General features: G+C 43.0%; 1 protein-coding gene across 5 annotated transcripts in view; it reads right to left on the bottom strand.

The window, feature by feature from the left end:
• Positions 1–14,139, bottom strand: part of UNC13B (unc-13 homolog B) — a 219,894-nt gene extending 205,755 nt beyond the window's left edge. For 2 of the 5 annotated variants that reach the window (XM_083818327.1, XM_083818325.1), the window contains exon 1: positions 13,945–14,139. In XM_083818327.1, coding sequence (XP_083674453.1) covers positions 13,945–13,966 — 22 coding nt within the window. In that variant the 5' untranslated portion in view covers positions 13,967–14,139. The remainder of the gene's footprint in view (positions 1–13,944) is intronic. The other 3 variants (XM_083818328.1, XM_083818326.1, XM_083818329.1) reach the window with 2 other exon arrangements.
• Between the last annotated feature and the right edge of the window lie 2,525 nt (positions 14,140–16,664).

The raw sequence follows: 16,664 nt of genomic DNA on the forward strand, positions 1-16,664 counted from the left end.
CATTGTTCAACTTCAGAAGGTTAACGTACTGGCCAAAAGAGAAACTCAAAAATAAAGCAACAGCGTATTTGTGGTGGATTCAGGAATATTTAAATATATATATATCCCACCATACTACAGCAAGAGAGAAGCTCCCAGGAAAGACAGCACCTGCATTTTCCTGCACCAAATAATGAAGCAGAATTGGTCTAAATTTCAAAAATAGTTTTAGTGAAAATGTTAACATTATGTTACTTAAATATTTAATTGCTTTGGTTCACAAACCAGAGGCAAGCATAACATCTAGGAGACAGAACTAAGCTGACTGCAAGCACTAAGGAACAGTAAAAGAAATACTCGGTATATCAGCTATGGTATAACTGAATGAGATTCCCACACAAGAACTGGGAATCTAACAGAATATTGCTTGCAAATGAATTCTTTGGAAGCCTGACTTTACCCTTGGCATTCACAAACTGCTCAGACAACACCGGTTCCTGGAGGACAAAGACAAATTCTAGAAGTAGGGCAGTGAGACTGGCAGTAACTTTCAGGATTTCTTTTGTTTTGCTTAAGGTCTTTGGACGCTGATCACTTACGATATTCCCTAGAATGAAGCTGAAAAGGATCTTCTAAGTTAAGGTTGTAAAGACAGAATGTGTTTTCCAAAACCCAGCTACAGACTGATACCCAAGCATCATTTAGGAACAGCAGCTGACTGCTTCCCATGGCAGTACTGGTATCTGAAGGAGCTGTGTCTCCTGAACACATTAGCACTCACCTGCCAATATTTTTGTTTTGACACAGCAGATACACAGAACTGAATCACAACCAGGTGTTACTATTGACAAAGATTACACCCAAGACAGTTCTCCTGTAACCCATGTGTTTGCTTGTATTTCAGCCTCCATAAAAATTACACTGAAATTCCATCAGGGTAAATACCATTAGTATCAAAATTGTTAACTAAAATAAACAGCCTTCCGTAACAATTTAGTATAAGCAAATTTCCCCACTTGCAGTTTGGTTTCTTCTTATTAAGATGTATAACTAAGCAAAACGCTACATCAAAACTTTACCTTAATATATATTGTTTATAACAAACAGGTGTCAGAGTAGGAATTCAGACCCTGATGAAGTTAGTGCTGTGAGATCTGTCTGCTGTGAGTGCTAGTGCATCACAAGACTGGAAGGGCTCTTTGTGGTCACCACCTCTAGCTTCCATTCTCACAAAGTCCTGTACCCTAATTTCCAGACCAGACTTTAACACATGATACACTTATATCTACTATATCTTATGCCAAGGTTATCCTCCAACTTAAGTGGCTTTTTCCATCCTGTGTTTAATTTCCTGAAGTTATTTCTGGACAGAAGGCATAGATCCCATCAACACCTGTTTATCGGGTGGAAGAAGCCACAGCCTCCTGGTCTTCTCACTTGACGGACTGAAAAGAAGGGAGAGACAGACAGATTTACTTCCACCCTCTCTATTAAGTCCTACCTGAGCCTGTCCACCCCAAACAGGCTCATCCTGTGCAGGCTGCTGCATTCATGGACAAGTTACCCATGCCTTTGTCCTTCCCCCTGTGCCAGGAATACTCTCCCCAGCACACACTGCTACACCTTTTCCTCTTTCCACAATTTCCCATACTGTTTGACAACACGGTGCAGAGTCACAAGGGCTCCTCTTCTTTCATGAAGCTCCTTGTTTTTCAGAAATTCCTGTAATTTGCCTTTACACGTGTAACTCTTCCACTTAATACCAGCTCATTTTCCTTACGGATGCTCTCAGGGTCACTTAATTCTTCATGCATTACATTTCTCTACTTCCAAATCGATTATGCCATTAGGACTTGGCTTAAAAACAAGTCTGACACACACATTCCTACTTTTCTCGCCATACCACAAGCGGAAGACATCTACCTGCTTTTCCCACCAGTTTTTCAATGTTAGTAGCCTCTGCTACAGCCAGTTCCTTACCCACCTTACGTTTCTTCTGCCTGTTCCAACTTCCTTCAAAGAGAAACATCTGCTGGGGCGATTGGCAAGATGCATGTTGTCATACAGAGCCAAGAGGTTAGCCCGGCACAGTCTGCCTGTCGCAAGCCTACACCACCTTCATACACAGTTACCTTCCACACAGCTTCCATCTGTCTATAAAGCTTTTATTACTCTCACTTTAAACCTCAAGCTATCACAGTCTCCCCTGTTTTTGAGGTCAAGATGCACATATTGCCCACATATCTCCCTTATCTCCGTATCTTTCTGCCACCCCACAGAAACCACCAATCTCCTTCTCCAATTAGGTGATGCCACTGCTGGCTTACAGCAGTTACCAGACTTCAAATTTCAAGTGTTGTACATGTTAGCACTCTGGGCTAGAGTTTACCTGACTTCTGTTCATTAAGGTGTAGAAGATTTGCTCCAACCCCTTACATCTGTGTATCATTTTCAGCCTTCAAAAGAAGCAACAACTGCAGCTCAGGGATCACACCCAGCTCATCTTTACTCTACACAATGTCCCTACGCACTGTGGCCCAATTCCTTCCTCTGTGAGATGGGTTGTTTCTCCTTTTCGTGTGACCAAAGCACCTGCCGTTATCTGTTTTAACACCCTTTGCAAGAGCTCACCTCTTCTGCTGCGTTGGAAACCCCTGCCTTATCCCTGCACTTCCCGATCCTCAAGACACACCTTCCTTTCAAACAGATTTTTCTGCCCGCACCTCACAGAGATTCTGTGTTTGCTCACCGTTATCCTGACACAGTGTTCAGGTCAATCATCAGCTCTGGGGTTATTCCCTAGGAGGAGCCTTTCCTTGTTATGTGAGATGTTAATATTTGCCCCTGTAGCTTCACAGACTTCCATGTCTCCCTCCATACTCAAGCTCCTGACTTCACCAAAAAACTTCTATATACTTTTTGCAGGTGCTGGTCTACTGGTTTAGCTCTTCAATTTCCCCTAGGTTAAGTTGTGGTCACTCAAACCAAGTTCACTTCCACGTCCAGCATCTCTTCCGCATCCTCTGTGCTGCTTAAAGCCACAACTACAGTTATCTGCATTGTTCTTAGGGTTGCAGGCGCCATGTGATGATGAAACTGCCAGGTAACACAGCTCTGTACCCAGCCGTGACCAACAGCACTCCTCTGCTGCGGGGAGTTAGCCTGCCACACTGACAATGCCCAGAAACACTTCTCTCTAACCACATTACAAGATTTCTACCCACATTTAAATCCTGGACTACGCAGATCTCTTAGTGTTACCACAGCAGAAGCTCTTATCAGCTCTTCCCAAAGTAATTTCAGCCCAGCTGGTTCTCTTTTATCCACCCTAATGCCGCTTTACAATTCTGTATCCCTAACACAGCAGAATATTGCCTGTCACCTTTGTTGCTCTCTTGCCAGAGCAGGGCATCTCCTTCAACACCTCCATTCCCATCATAACCCCTGCCATAGCTGCTTCGAGTCCTACACCAACAGCCCCAGCACCACCACTTCGGTCACAAGCTTCCCACCGTGCTGTTTAGGAAGTGGACTCAGAAAAACTACTAATAAAATGCATTTCACTTTTTACTCTTTTTACGTCCTATAACTTTACACATCACTTGTTATTTTTAGAGTCATGCAATCCCTAATTCATCTCCAACACCAGCTCTTTCCTGCTGCAGAGAAAAACTGGAATGCAAGCCCCAGCAAGCATGCACAGGGTTAACTCCGGTGTATTCACACTCCAGTCACGTGCAGCGCTGCTCCAATAGAGCCTGAACACATTTCTAGATCTTTGACTGAAGTGTCCAACACTTACAGAACGGTAACTACAAACTCAAATTCACAACAGGTTTGTTGCTAGCCTACTGCTAAACCATGCTCTTTCCACCTAGCCAAAGAGTAACAAAACACTGATTTAACATGCCAGCCTGGCAGGTTGCGGCATGTCTTGATCTCCTTTCAACCACCAAAAAAATATATGTAAGTGTTTCTCATTACAGTCAGATCATCCATAAAACATCCAAGAACCTCCACTTAAGTAACAGGCATTACCAAATTCCCTTTTTCCCCAGTCCTTAAGCACTGGAAGGGCGGCGGATCAGAATTTACTAACAGTTTCTCCAACCTAAGTAAAGGCACACCTGCTGCTGTGACGCTAAGCTGCACAACCAGTTCAGATTGAAAAGCATAAATTTGTCGTGTATGATGATAATCAACTTTGCTGGCTAGAACTGCCGCAAATCCTTCATCAATTTTAATTCAGAACCTGATCTTTTTCTAAAAAAGATCTTATACTAAAAAAATACTTGTTATACTAAAATACTTGTTATACTAAAAAAAATACAGTGTCCTACAGAGGGTCATATTAGATTACTACAACAATCCATTTTGGCCTTATAACTATACAGTTTCTAAGCAGTTAATCTCCTCAAAAAATCTGCTATTAAAATGGAGCATACGCAGACTCCACTTACTGAATTTGATATGTGAAAATCTAATAAAATTTTGCACACGCAGCAAGTTATACCAGGCAGGAAAGGCTGAAACAAAATTACTGTCTCACATCCACTTCCGCCTCCCCAACAACTCCTATTCATGTTACGTGCCACGTCCAAGTTTCCATACTGCAAGTCTCAGCTCAAATCAGGATTTCAAGTCTGGGGCGTGTGTGAGCTAAAAAAATAGAAAGAATTTATTTCATAAATAACAAGAACTTATTAGTCTACGAAACATCGTTATAATTTTGGTGCTGTTTGAACTCCCACCTCCGAAAATGAAGGCAGCCTGAGCTTTTTAGTAATTTATGGCCCTCCGGCTCTTAAGAAAAGTCACATGAAATGCACCTTTCAAAGAGGCCAAGCAACCTCCTCAAGAACGCCACCCACTTGCTTATAAAGAAAGCATGATGAAGAAGAACCCAAAAGACTGGGAGGCTGAACAGAATCAGAATGACACACAATTTTCTAAAATGTGCGTAGCTCTTAATGCAGCAGTCAAATTCCCTCCTCACCCAAAGCTGATAAGCTACCTTGGCATCACCTCAATTAGTGCACGGTACTGCTGGCATGATGGAAAAAAACAGTTATTAAAGGTTTCCAGCATAACACCTTGCAGATCCCCAGTGCACCTGCAGTCGTAACACCCCACAGGGACTCCAGTTGCAAAGGACCGTGGCTGTTGCTGCAGAAGACCATGTGATGGCTAAATGTGAATTATCACAAGCACTGGAAGTCAGAAGGCCCTGGGTATTTCCTGAAAACAAGTTCTGGGGTTTGTGAAATCCCTCAGGAAAAGCAGGTGTTCATAAAGGATTTCCTTCCAGAAATGTAAACGACTCCATATTCATTTACATTTTATTTTAATTCCTTGGAAACTGGAAGTTGGCCAAGCAGAAAATTTCAGTCTATATTATGGCTTAAATGAAATTTGTCCCACAGTTTTTTCAGATATAGCCTTTCCATCACTACCTGACCATACAGAACTGTTCTGAAATATCTTTCAAAAAATATTTTTCAGCAATTAAAAAAAAAAATCATCTGAAAGAGATGAGTTTGCATAGCAGTCTTTGAATAATTTGGTCAAGCATTTGCTGAAAAAAATTGCCTTAAAGAAACCTTCTTGGAACACTCAAGATGCCAACATTCAGTGCAGAGCAGAATAAAGCACGCAGCTCTCCATCGCTGAAGTTTACAATGCTGTCTGGCCTCAATCAGCTACCCAGTGGTACAAAAAGATACGAAAAATACCCACAGTGAAAAGCTACCATTGTGCTGGCACAAAGCTTTAAAGGAATGAAGGGTTTAATGGGTTTAGCTCCACACCCAAACTCCCTTCCTCAGCAGAAGCCAAGAAAGATGGCACCAGGCTGGCTGTATGTTGCAGACTTCGTATGGACAGAGGAGTGACCCAATACAGCCTTTACTGTAAAACTCCTCCTTTTAATTATTTTTTTTTAATTATGCACCTTAAGCTGAATATTATTACACTGACCTTGGCTGAGAAAATAAGCACGGAGTGAGCCAATGCTCAGAAGAGTAATTCCGCAATTATTTTGTATCAATAAATTACATCTCCATGGTGGAAATGCTGGAGTTTCCTTAGAAGAGCATTTGGCTGTAAAGAATTAAGAGGGTTAAGTCACAGGAGCTTTAAGTAATAAGGTTAAAACCAGTATTCCTTAAAGGGACACAGCCAGGGCTGGAAGCCAAACTTCTTTTAAAACTCAGAAACAGTTTTAGGCTAGAGATTATCTCAAAGAAGACACCTTCTCTTATCCCGCATCAGACATTCCCTTCTAGTTCAATTCACTTTCCATTCATAAGTGATGTTTGGGTGCAAGGAAAAAGATGAGGGGCCTGAAGCCTGCATAAAGCTGTTTGAAGATCATGCCACGTTTCTGTTTCTAAATGACCCTTTTCCTAGATTACAGGCAGGCAAAAAGGGAACAAAATCAGGGGTGGTTTTTTAATGCTTAACACAGCTTTTAACCCATGGAACCACGCCCAGAAATGATAAAACCTCTACAAATTTTAAGTCTGGACATTGAAAGTATATCCTGCAAACAAAGTGGGGGGGAGTAGTATCTACCTGACAACATCCCAGTTTAATATAGAATCATAAAATCATAAAGATTGGAAAAGACCTCCAATATCATCTGGTCCAACCACCACCCTACTACTAAAGTCATCCACTAAACCCTGTCTCTAAGGAAAGGTTGGACCTGGTACTTAAACACCCTCAGTATAGAATTTCACTAAGCTGAAGGTCTTTGAACGTAGGCTTCCCATTGAATGCAGGTACCCAACTCCCTCACGGTTCTTTCCAAATCTTCCTCCAACTCACCTGAGAAAAGGATGAACCTACGAACACTCAAGAGCAGCATGCTAGAGAGAACTTGAGCTGAGTCACAACCGTCAGCTGGTAGCATTTATTTTCATTTTTAAGATACCCTCACCTACTTGTGAAAGATACAGCAAACCTGCCAGCACCATCCTCCATTTCCTCATCACCTTCCACAACAGCAGGGTATGATTTCATGTAGTAACGTGGTGCTTACGGAGTTCAACCAACACCAGTCAAAAGAATTCTTCAGCTGAGGACTTCTCTTCCTCTAACCTGACCCCATATCCATTGCAGGTCTCTTGCACTCCACACTGCTTAAGAAGGGAAAGATCACTAACATCAACAGGTACTCACTGTATTACGTGAAAGTGTGATAATTCAATTGAAGCTCAAAGCTAATAATTGGAAAAATAACTTAAGGAGTCTATATTGAAAGCCTGGTGAAGGAGGTGGGCATCTCAGCTTTTTGTGATACACTCTGTAAACCTCACTTCATCTTTTCATTGAACAACCAATCATAGTTTGGGGGGTGTTTAAACTTTTTTTTTTTTATTCTGGATTAAAATTGAAGCTTTCTTTCTGTCTCAACTAGAAACACAGACACTCAGGAAAACATGTTACAAGCAAGGTGCTTGGTATGGTAGTAGTTAACTGAAATGTGAACTCACAGAAGACAGTATTAGTCAAATAAAGCTGGTCAAGTTGAGAAATACTGGGGAGTCCTTAGGCCTACTGGCAATTCCACAGTTCTTTTAAAACTTGTAGATAGCATTCCACTAACAGCACTAAGCAGGAGAACCACTTTGGATCCCTATCACAATTTACTTTTGCAGAACAATGATTTCAAAATTGCCTAGAGTAGTTGTGATCAAATCAAATACCTAGCAATACACAAGAGACAGTTCAGAAATTCACAAAGCTGAGGATAGTTATTAGTTATTTCATTGAGAAAAATAAAATTGAACAGAAACTGTGATATCAGATGCAGAAACCATTTATGAAGAGTTTTCTAGGGAACCAAAAAGCCACTACTCCTCGAGCAAGTACCGTTTTAGTCCACCCCACTCCAAAAGCAGCAAAGAGATACAAGCCACTACACAACATACAAGAAATAAACAGTTATCAATACATGTTAATTGGCCCTAGGTGTAGGGGGAGATGAAATAAACACAACAAAAAAAATCTTTATCAACCTAGAGGATAAAAAGAAACACTAACAAGTACATTGCCATCCTAACTCAGTCACTGATTAATTTGCCAATGGCAAAGAAATGACAAGCACACAATAAACATTTGCTCCATGCCCGGGGAGAGGCAAGGCACCTGTGTGACCAGGTACTTTGCAGTCTACCAGTAAGAGAAGACAAAATCCAAGATGCAAATAATAAAAATCAGAAAGCCTAGACATCTGAAGAAGCCTGGAGCCCAGTGACATTTGCTTTAAATACATGCTGAAAGATTAGAAGAGTCCCTAAGGAGACCAGAGTGCCACACTCCAGGCGACACTCAGCATGCTCACAGGAGGACAGGAGCCTACAGATCACTGAGCACACCAGGCAAATGTCTGTAAAAACTAATACAGCAATCAGTGTTTAAGGAGGTAAAGTTCTGAAGAAATGATGACTGATAAAGCAGTGAAAGCAAGTTGCTTCCACGCACTTTAATACAAAGAAAATGCCAGAGGTACTAGCAGGTTTTAATACCAAAGAGAGACTGAGGGAAGTCCAACCACATCCTCACAGCAGCTCCTGATCTGTTTGCAAGACCACACAATGAAATCCCTGTATGAAAAGAGAAGTGTTGTTAGACATAGCACTCCGGTTCTGCTCTCTAGGAAGAGCAGTAAGAACAGCTTTCACTGCGTGACTAAAGTAGTTTCCAAAATACTGTGTAAAAATTGTTAGCAAGGTAGAGGGAAAAAAACAAGGGAGGAAAGTTTCAAGGCAAAGTAATAAAAGGATCATTTGCCACCAGACGTATGCATTTCACAAGCGTCCAAGCCAAATATTTAAGGGAAGGTCCAGGATTTAAAAAAAAAAAAAAAAAAAAAAAAAGCAGTTATATTACTTGGACTTTATATGACACTATGTAAATTGTAACTAGCCCTCAGACTGTTACAGTTCAAAACGAGGAACTTACAGCACTTGGATTAAATCCATCAGTATGTTCCATATTAAAACATTACGTTAAAAACAACTTTAACACATTTGACCTGGCAGATCCCAAACTGAAGGAGTCAGCTGAGAGGACACCAACTGAGCAAAAAAAAAAAAAAGCAGATGCTGCTCGAATTCAGGAAGCACCTCTGTACATTTCCTTTACCCCACTGAAAACCAGAGAGGATTTTCCAGCAGTTCTTAGTGACCGATCTCTTAAAACAAGGAATCCACACTGTTGAAACGCTGCAGTACTAGTGTCCAAAGCTGAAGGAGGGTTTGAAACAGAAAAGTGAACGAACATCTGTGCATCACAAGACAAATGCAGTCTGTAGGTTTTAAGCATTCGTACTACTTAACGACAGAAGCTTGAAAGCTTTACAGTTCCCTCTCTGATTAAGCCACCAATTAAACGTCAACCTTCCAAACCCCAATCTTAAAACTCAATGCAATGAGGCTCCTTTAAAAGCTAAGACACTTTATCTTAGCATTACTACCCAAAATTGTAACCCATTTTATTTTGTTCCAACGCTACATACACTGGTAGTTTCTTGATTAATTGCAGCTAGAGAAAAGGAGTCTGTTATAGTATACAGCAACTTCTTCATGAATCAATGTATTTGTCTTAATACCTGCACTTCTGCTACTGTCTTCAGAATCTAATTCTGCTCTTTTCCATTTTAATCTACACAAAAGCAGGTAGGGTTTTGTTGCCGTCTTGTTTTTTTCAATTCTGCAACCATTTCAGAAAGCAGTCGCAACACAGAAGTACAATCACCCTATTGCTAAGAGTACTATTTACAAGAGAGAGTCCTTCACCACTGAGAAGCAAGAGCTGGAGGCACTGCATTCAGCCTCACAAGGAACACAGAGGTGAGCTGAGGCTATTGTATTGAGGAAAAAAAAACCCTTAAACACAAAGAAAAAGCCCTTGTGATTGATTACTAGCCTTCTAGTTATGGATATTTCTAAACATTCAACAAGGTGGACATGGTTTTATTTCTAGTGTTAGTAACACCCATTTCCATTTTCCCCACTTGCTTCTTTCTCTTGAATGACAGAGTTTAACCAGGTGGGCAGGAACCCCAGTTTTGCTGCCAACACAACAAAGCGCTGTTAAGTTCCCTGAGCTCCACTCCACCTATTCTGACAAACCAAAAAAAAGTCACCAGATAAGCAAGCTTTGCAGCTTTTCAAAGCAGCAGCAACATAAGCAGCATGCAATGAAAAGAAAGTCCCTAGCCTCTAGGTGTTATCATTTCCCACAGCAGTCAAAAACTTAAAATTTCAGAGAGCAAAACCAGAACAAATTTCCTAACTCCATGTCCCACATACCTCAGGCAGCTAAGTCTCACAAAGACGCTGCAGACCAGACCCAAAGACAAAAAGCACCATGCCCTCACGGGACTAAGCCACACACCACATGCAGGGATGACACAAGATGCCCACTGCCAATATCCCTGGAACGGCAAAGTAAAGCATTTCAGATACTGATACAGTGAACGGGACAGGTGATGTATGAGACAAAGCAACACAATTTTTATTACTATTATCAGATGGAGAAGGTAGGTCCAGAAGCTAGGGAGACAAAGGAACTGAAGACACAGCATAAGCTGTTATAAAGAAGGAAGACTAGAATAGAGCCATCACTGGGTCTGGCAAGTAGCTATGCCATCATCTTGAGATACCAAGAGCTGGTGGCAAAGTAAAATGTAATAAATGTGAGCAAGTGAAAGGGTCTGAAGTGCATCTTTGGACAACAATGCAAACAGAGCAAAGGAACCGATGACAACACACTGGTGACCAGGTGATCCAACCTCGGGGTGGTCCTCGCTTGGTATGACCCTTGCAAGCTGCTCTGAGACAGCAGCTACTTCTGCCTGTAAGCTGGTAGACAGGAAAGATCGGAAGAAATTTAATGAAGTTAAGATCCAAGGTAAAAATCAAGACTTCCAAAAGAAAAAAAAAAAAAAAAAGAAAGTTTACAATGCAAGACTGATGTGAAAAACTAGACTGCTTCCCTGGGACTACTTTTATTTAATACATGCTATTTTCACAAACACAACCCTAAATGCAAACTAATAAAGCGAACTGTGCCAAGAGAAGATTATGAGACATAATCCAGACACAGCTGCTCTGAACTGGAGTATATGCAATCTCTTTAGCACTTAAGCGGTAGAATCAAAATATGAAGAAGTCTCTTCTAAAGGCCTTGGTTGTGTAAAATTCAGAATTTGTTTTCTCCTTCTCTTACACCCTCTGCATCTTTCAAGACTCCTCCTCCCCAAGAGTCCCTTAGATCACTCCTACAACCACTTCCCACATCCTCCAAACACTTGCAGGTGAGGCCAGACTCAGACTTCTGCTGAGTTTAGATTTCCTGCCAGGTACTTCTACAACAGACATGGCACAAAGCTTCTGAAAAAAATACCTGATTTGATCTCTGAGAAGAAAAAGAAATGTACCACTAAAAAATGAGATCAAGCCACAAATGTCAGCTGCCCTTTGGGGAACAAAGGCAGAGCTCGGATCTGTTTTGTGTGCACTGTTTTAGATTATCCATTCATTAAAATATCATTAATGCACATAATTCAAGTGGAAAAAAAATTGTGAATTACAACACTTTCTGGCTGCTAGGTCTCATGTTACTCTGCCACTTAGATTTTTTTTTCCATGTTTCGCTTTTATCTGTTAAACTGCAATTCAGAGGCGATTAACAGCGTCCTAACCACCTATTTCTCTTTCACAGGTTTTTGGTTGTCTTTCTGTTTTTAATCTCAGGTCTACAGCATCCAACCCCAAGTCACTGTGCAAATTTACATGTGTATCATTTTTAATGAAAAAAGCAGCTTGTTATAAATAAATACATAAGCCAACAGAACTTACTCCTGCTTGCCCCAAAAGTGATTGTTTTACCTCACCTTCTGGTACCTATTTTGTTTTTTAGACTGCTCTACACCAGTATAACACCATTTTATGTTTAATGGTTCATACTTGTGAGTTCTCATGAGCTCACTCTTTCAGTCATGACCATTTTAAAAAACACATTTAGTAAATTGACTATATTCTGCATTCTTATAATAAAGGTGCTCTGTATCATCTAAATCACTGCCAGTGTTATCTACCATCGTAGCACAGCAGGTGGATACGAAAGATATTTTTCACAGCTGTTTTCCACCACACAGTCACCAACCACTTCAAGTTTCTTCTTTAGATCTTTGCACCCAGACAAAATAAGACAAACACAAAAGTGCATCATTCTGGACCACTGAAATGCTTTTGTCCCAAAGGCTCAATGGATCATGAAGGAACACCCTAGCAAAGCAAGACTGTCCCCGTAACTGCAACATCCAGTTCATGGTCTTTCACTACTCCTAGTAGAAGGGGTATAAATACACCTTTAACACAAGTGGCCAAGTGCCATGTGGCATCAAAAGCAGATTTTTTTTCATAAGACAGCCTGAGAGCATTTTGAAGATCAAGCACTAAAAAGAATGGGGGGAAAAAACGTAACATGTAAGCATCCCTGAGCTAATAAGAATCAGTTTCAGTTAAGACATTTTGGCAAAACTTTCCAAATTTATAAGTCCACCAGAGATGCTCAGTGTGCTTTAGAGATTACAGAGAACATTTTTATGATAAGCTCCACACTTACAAAACTCTCCTACCTCTTAAAACAGGATTTTTTTTTTTTTTTTTAATAAAAGGGTTGAAACTTAATTAAGAAGCCCTCTCATAGAGGGATAGTGCCCTCCCCAAAACACTGCACACTCAATACACTTTGGTATTATTCTGCTGGCATCGTTTTACTAACACTATCATCAAAACATTGATTTTGATTCAAAAAGGTGATGAACAGCTGGGTGAAGAGCTGTTACCAAACCAAGAGAGACGAGCAAAAGAAAAGCTGAACTGGCAGCAGCACACCAGTGTCAGTTTTTTATCATATCTGGCAAAGGAGCTGAGAACATTAAAACAATACTTCTAAGCCGAAGGGCACAGCTGTGGGGACACCCTGCGACCAGCGTTCAGCGCAGAACACTGACAGGAGACACGTCCCAGAAGCACGAGTCCTGGCAGATGGTTCCCTTCAGGGATTTAATTATTTTATTTTTTTTTTCTGGCACAAGAGAGCAAGAAATTGAGAACTGGAGATAAAGAGCAAGCGACTAGCACTGCAACCCATCCTGCATGAGAAAGCACAACTTTTCAGTAACCTGTTCAGCAAGTGAACCAGGCTCGATAGCAGGAGGAGAAGATAATTGGTAATGTATCTGAAATAATGTTGCAGGTTAGAAGCACAGACACTGAGAATAACAACGTTAAAGCTAGTGACAGCAGCCTGCTCTCTGCCAGCAGCGCAGTTTCATTCAGCGGCAGCGTCTTGACTCGTGTACAAATGAGCTACGAAACTCAAACACGGCTCCTCCCCGCTCCGAGGTTTTGGCACCAGGCTGGACTGCCGCTCTTTGGCATCACACCTGCTGCTTCCTTGCCTTCCTCGGGGCCTCTCCTCGCCCCAAAAGTTGTCCTTGCCCTCGGCCAGACCTGGGGGGACTCGGCCACCTGCCGAAGGCTCCACCTGAAGGTGCGAGGCTAGGCGCCACCTTCACGGCTTCTCGACCCAACATGGGCTCAACTGAGAGGCAACTGGGATGCCAAGAGGGATGGAGACCGTCAATTAAAAATAAAACGAGAAAAGCCCCACACAGACTTGAAACCTTCCAGCTGCGCTCCCACCGTGAGCGGCGTCTCAGAGTGGAAACCAACTTTGGAGGCAGGTGCTGGCGGACTTACCTGTCCCTTTGGGGATCCCTTTGGGGATCCCTTTGGGGATCCCCGCGGCTTCGCCCCACTCCTCTCCCCCCAGTTGAGGCAGGACACCCCGAGGGGTGTGCGGGGTGGCCACCACCTACGGGTAGCACCCACCGGGAGCCCGGCTCCGCCACCGCGGGCACCCGCCCGCCGCTGCCCCACTCACCTCGCACGCACAGCAGCGACATGGCGGCGGCCCCCCTCCGCCGCCGCGCCTCAGCTGCGGCCCCACCAGCCGCCCCCGGCTCTCCTCATGCCGCCCCGCAGCCGCAGGTCGGCCGGGCGACGAGGAGGAGGAGGACGAGGAGGAGGAGAAACGGGGGAGGAGCGCAGGAGGAGCCGGGCCGCCGAGCTCCGCCGAGGGGAGGCAGCGGCCGGGGCGGGGAGGGCAGGGCGGGAGCTCCCCGAAGCCATCCCGACATGGCCGACAGGGGGCGCCGCCTCGGGAAACACCTCAGGGCAGGGAGGGCCGGGCCTCCAACCCACGGTGCTTTGCTCGTCTTTTTTCTTTTTTTTCTGACCGTTTCACTCCTGCGCTCCTTTGAGCCTGGTCCTCGTAGTTTTATCTGGTGGCCTCTAATTCTTTTAGCGTTGCTTCATCCCAGAACCCTCACACTTCTTCATCCCAAGCTGTTAATAAGCCTCACACTGCAGTGTGCTTTTGGTTACAGATGATCCAACGAGTAACAAATAATTTCTGAAGTTGATACTTGAAAGCGAAGTGTCATATAATGTGATTTCTATGCCATTAATGCTTAGAATATCCCAAAAGCCTGCAACGGGCACGGGGCAAGTCTCTTGGCTGGGTCTTTCAAAGAAGCCTTCCCAAAATTCAGACCTAGACAGGAGACAATGAGTTCTGTCCTGCGCAGCACTGTGTTCTACTGCCTTTGCGTTTGCTGCACAGAAGTGTATCAGTCGTGGAGATGTGGCGAAAACATGTACAGCTTCTCTGAAATAGCAAGGGGGGTCCCTTGAATTTTGTTCTTGCAGACAAGCGGGAAGACTGTGAGCTGCTGCCAGAGACGGTCTCAGAGGACTGGGAACACTTTCCTCCCCCAGCAGTGCAAGCAGCCATCATCAGCAAGGAAGCTCTAAGGACCAGCACCAAGGCAGGTGGCGAAGGGATCTCCTCCTGCTGCCCCAAACTGACTTCAGTGCTGCTGAGATGCTCCACAGAAGCTCTGGTTTGCTTATTTACATGTTATTTAAGTCTGGTAGTACCGGCATCTGTGTTTTGGCTGCGTATCCTCAAAGCCTGCCTAGCTGCAAGCGGAGCACAACACTGGCTTCCCAGTTAACTCCAGGGGACGTCTGAGTTCCTGCATGCCTGAGGGTAGGATGCCAGATCCTCAGCCTTTCCATATCTCCAGTACTCCTCAGCTTTCAGTGGAGTCTCAGAACTTTTTGGCAGTGAAAGATCAGCTTGGGGGTCTCCAAGCTGTTCGCACACCTCTCCTTGTCCTTCTTCCTTTGCAGCCTTGTTGCAAAAGAAAACCCTTTAGCTGCACAGGAGCTAATCTGTGCGCTAGCCATGTGAGAATTTCTTCACAGATAGGGTGGTCAAGCATTGGAACGGGCTGCCCAGGGAAGTGCTGGAGTCCCCCTCCCTGGAGGTATTTAAGGTATGTGGGTATGGCACCAAGGGATGTGTTTTAGTCGTGGTACTCGGTGGGTCAGGCTGATGGCTGGACTTGATGATCTTGAAGTTCTTTTTCAACCTAGATTGCTCTGTGATTCTATCATTCTAAATCCATCATGACTGTTCTCCTTTTGCTGCTCCCCATTCCTCTGCCTGTCCTAATTTAAAGACTGAAATCTTTGGAGTATGATTGTCACCTACAGCATCACACAGAACCTGGTACAGCAAATCCCCATCTTCCTTACAGCTTGCAAATGCTACCATAATACAGAAATTACCTCATCGAAAGCAGATGATGTCACACTTTTTAAAATCATAGTAACGTTATTAGTAAGCACGGCAATCAAGTAAGCATCTTGTAGCTAGGAGCTTTGCTGGGAGAGATGTCATTACCAGCAAGGACTATGAACACTGGCATTATCTCAGGTGTTATGAATTCCCTGCAGTTCTGATGGAAGTGTTTTAACGATCTTTGTCAGATCCAAATAGATTGCTTGTGTAAGTACTTCAGCCAGATCCTAACTCCCAAATACAGTGGTTCCTTTTGTGCCTGTCCATCCCCTCCCTCCTTTCCACTTCAGATAGGCTGGAAGAGGGACCGTGCTACTGCAGAGAAACTTTTGCAAGGTAAAATTACCTCCCTCTAAATTAAAGTTGTTCTATGAAATCAAATTCTCTGTGTTTTACCAGATGAAGTGATAGTCTCCAAATGCATCTTTTTCTGTTATTTTTTCTAGCTCTTCCTCTGGACGTTGTTGTCATTAGTACAGAAATAGTTTAGTATTACAATTCACTTGCAATATAAGGAGGGAAGAAAAAAAAAAACAACAAAACTTCCTGTACTGTCCTCAGCCTCTTAGACATGGAAGATCTTTCCAGGTCTGTTTCTATAAATCCACAAAAGGGAATAAAAAGTTCACAAATAATTATAAGCAAAGCCCTAAATCCTATTGCAGACTACATCTAAATTCTGCAGCTCACAGTGTGCTCGACTAGCACAGGCAGTACACTTTGTCAGCACTGCGATTTTATTTTAATGGAGAATTTTACTGATATAAAGAGGGGAAATACGGTGCAGCAAGCACACTGACACCCTGAAACTATTCATCTTTCTGAACTAAGACTGAGGTACTCTGCAAATTCAGAAACGAGTCAGAAAATTCAGGCAACTGTACCCCAGGATGCCTAATTTTCATTCTCTGCAGAACAAGAGTTAATTTTCTCTGGCTACTCAAGCTCCAGTC

This window comes from Anser anser (assembly GCF_964211835.1).
Source record: "Anser anser genome assembly, chromosome: Z".
In the NCBI taxonomy this organism is placed as follows: Eukaryota; Metazoa; Chordata; class Aves; order Anseriformes; family Anatidae; genus Anser; species Anser anser.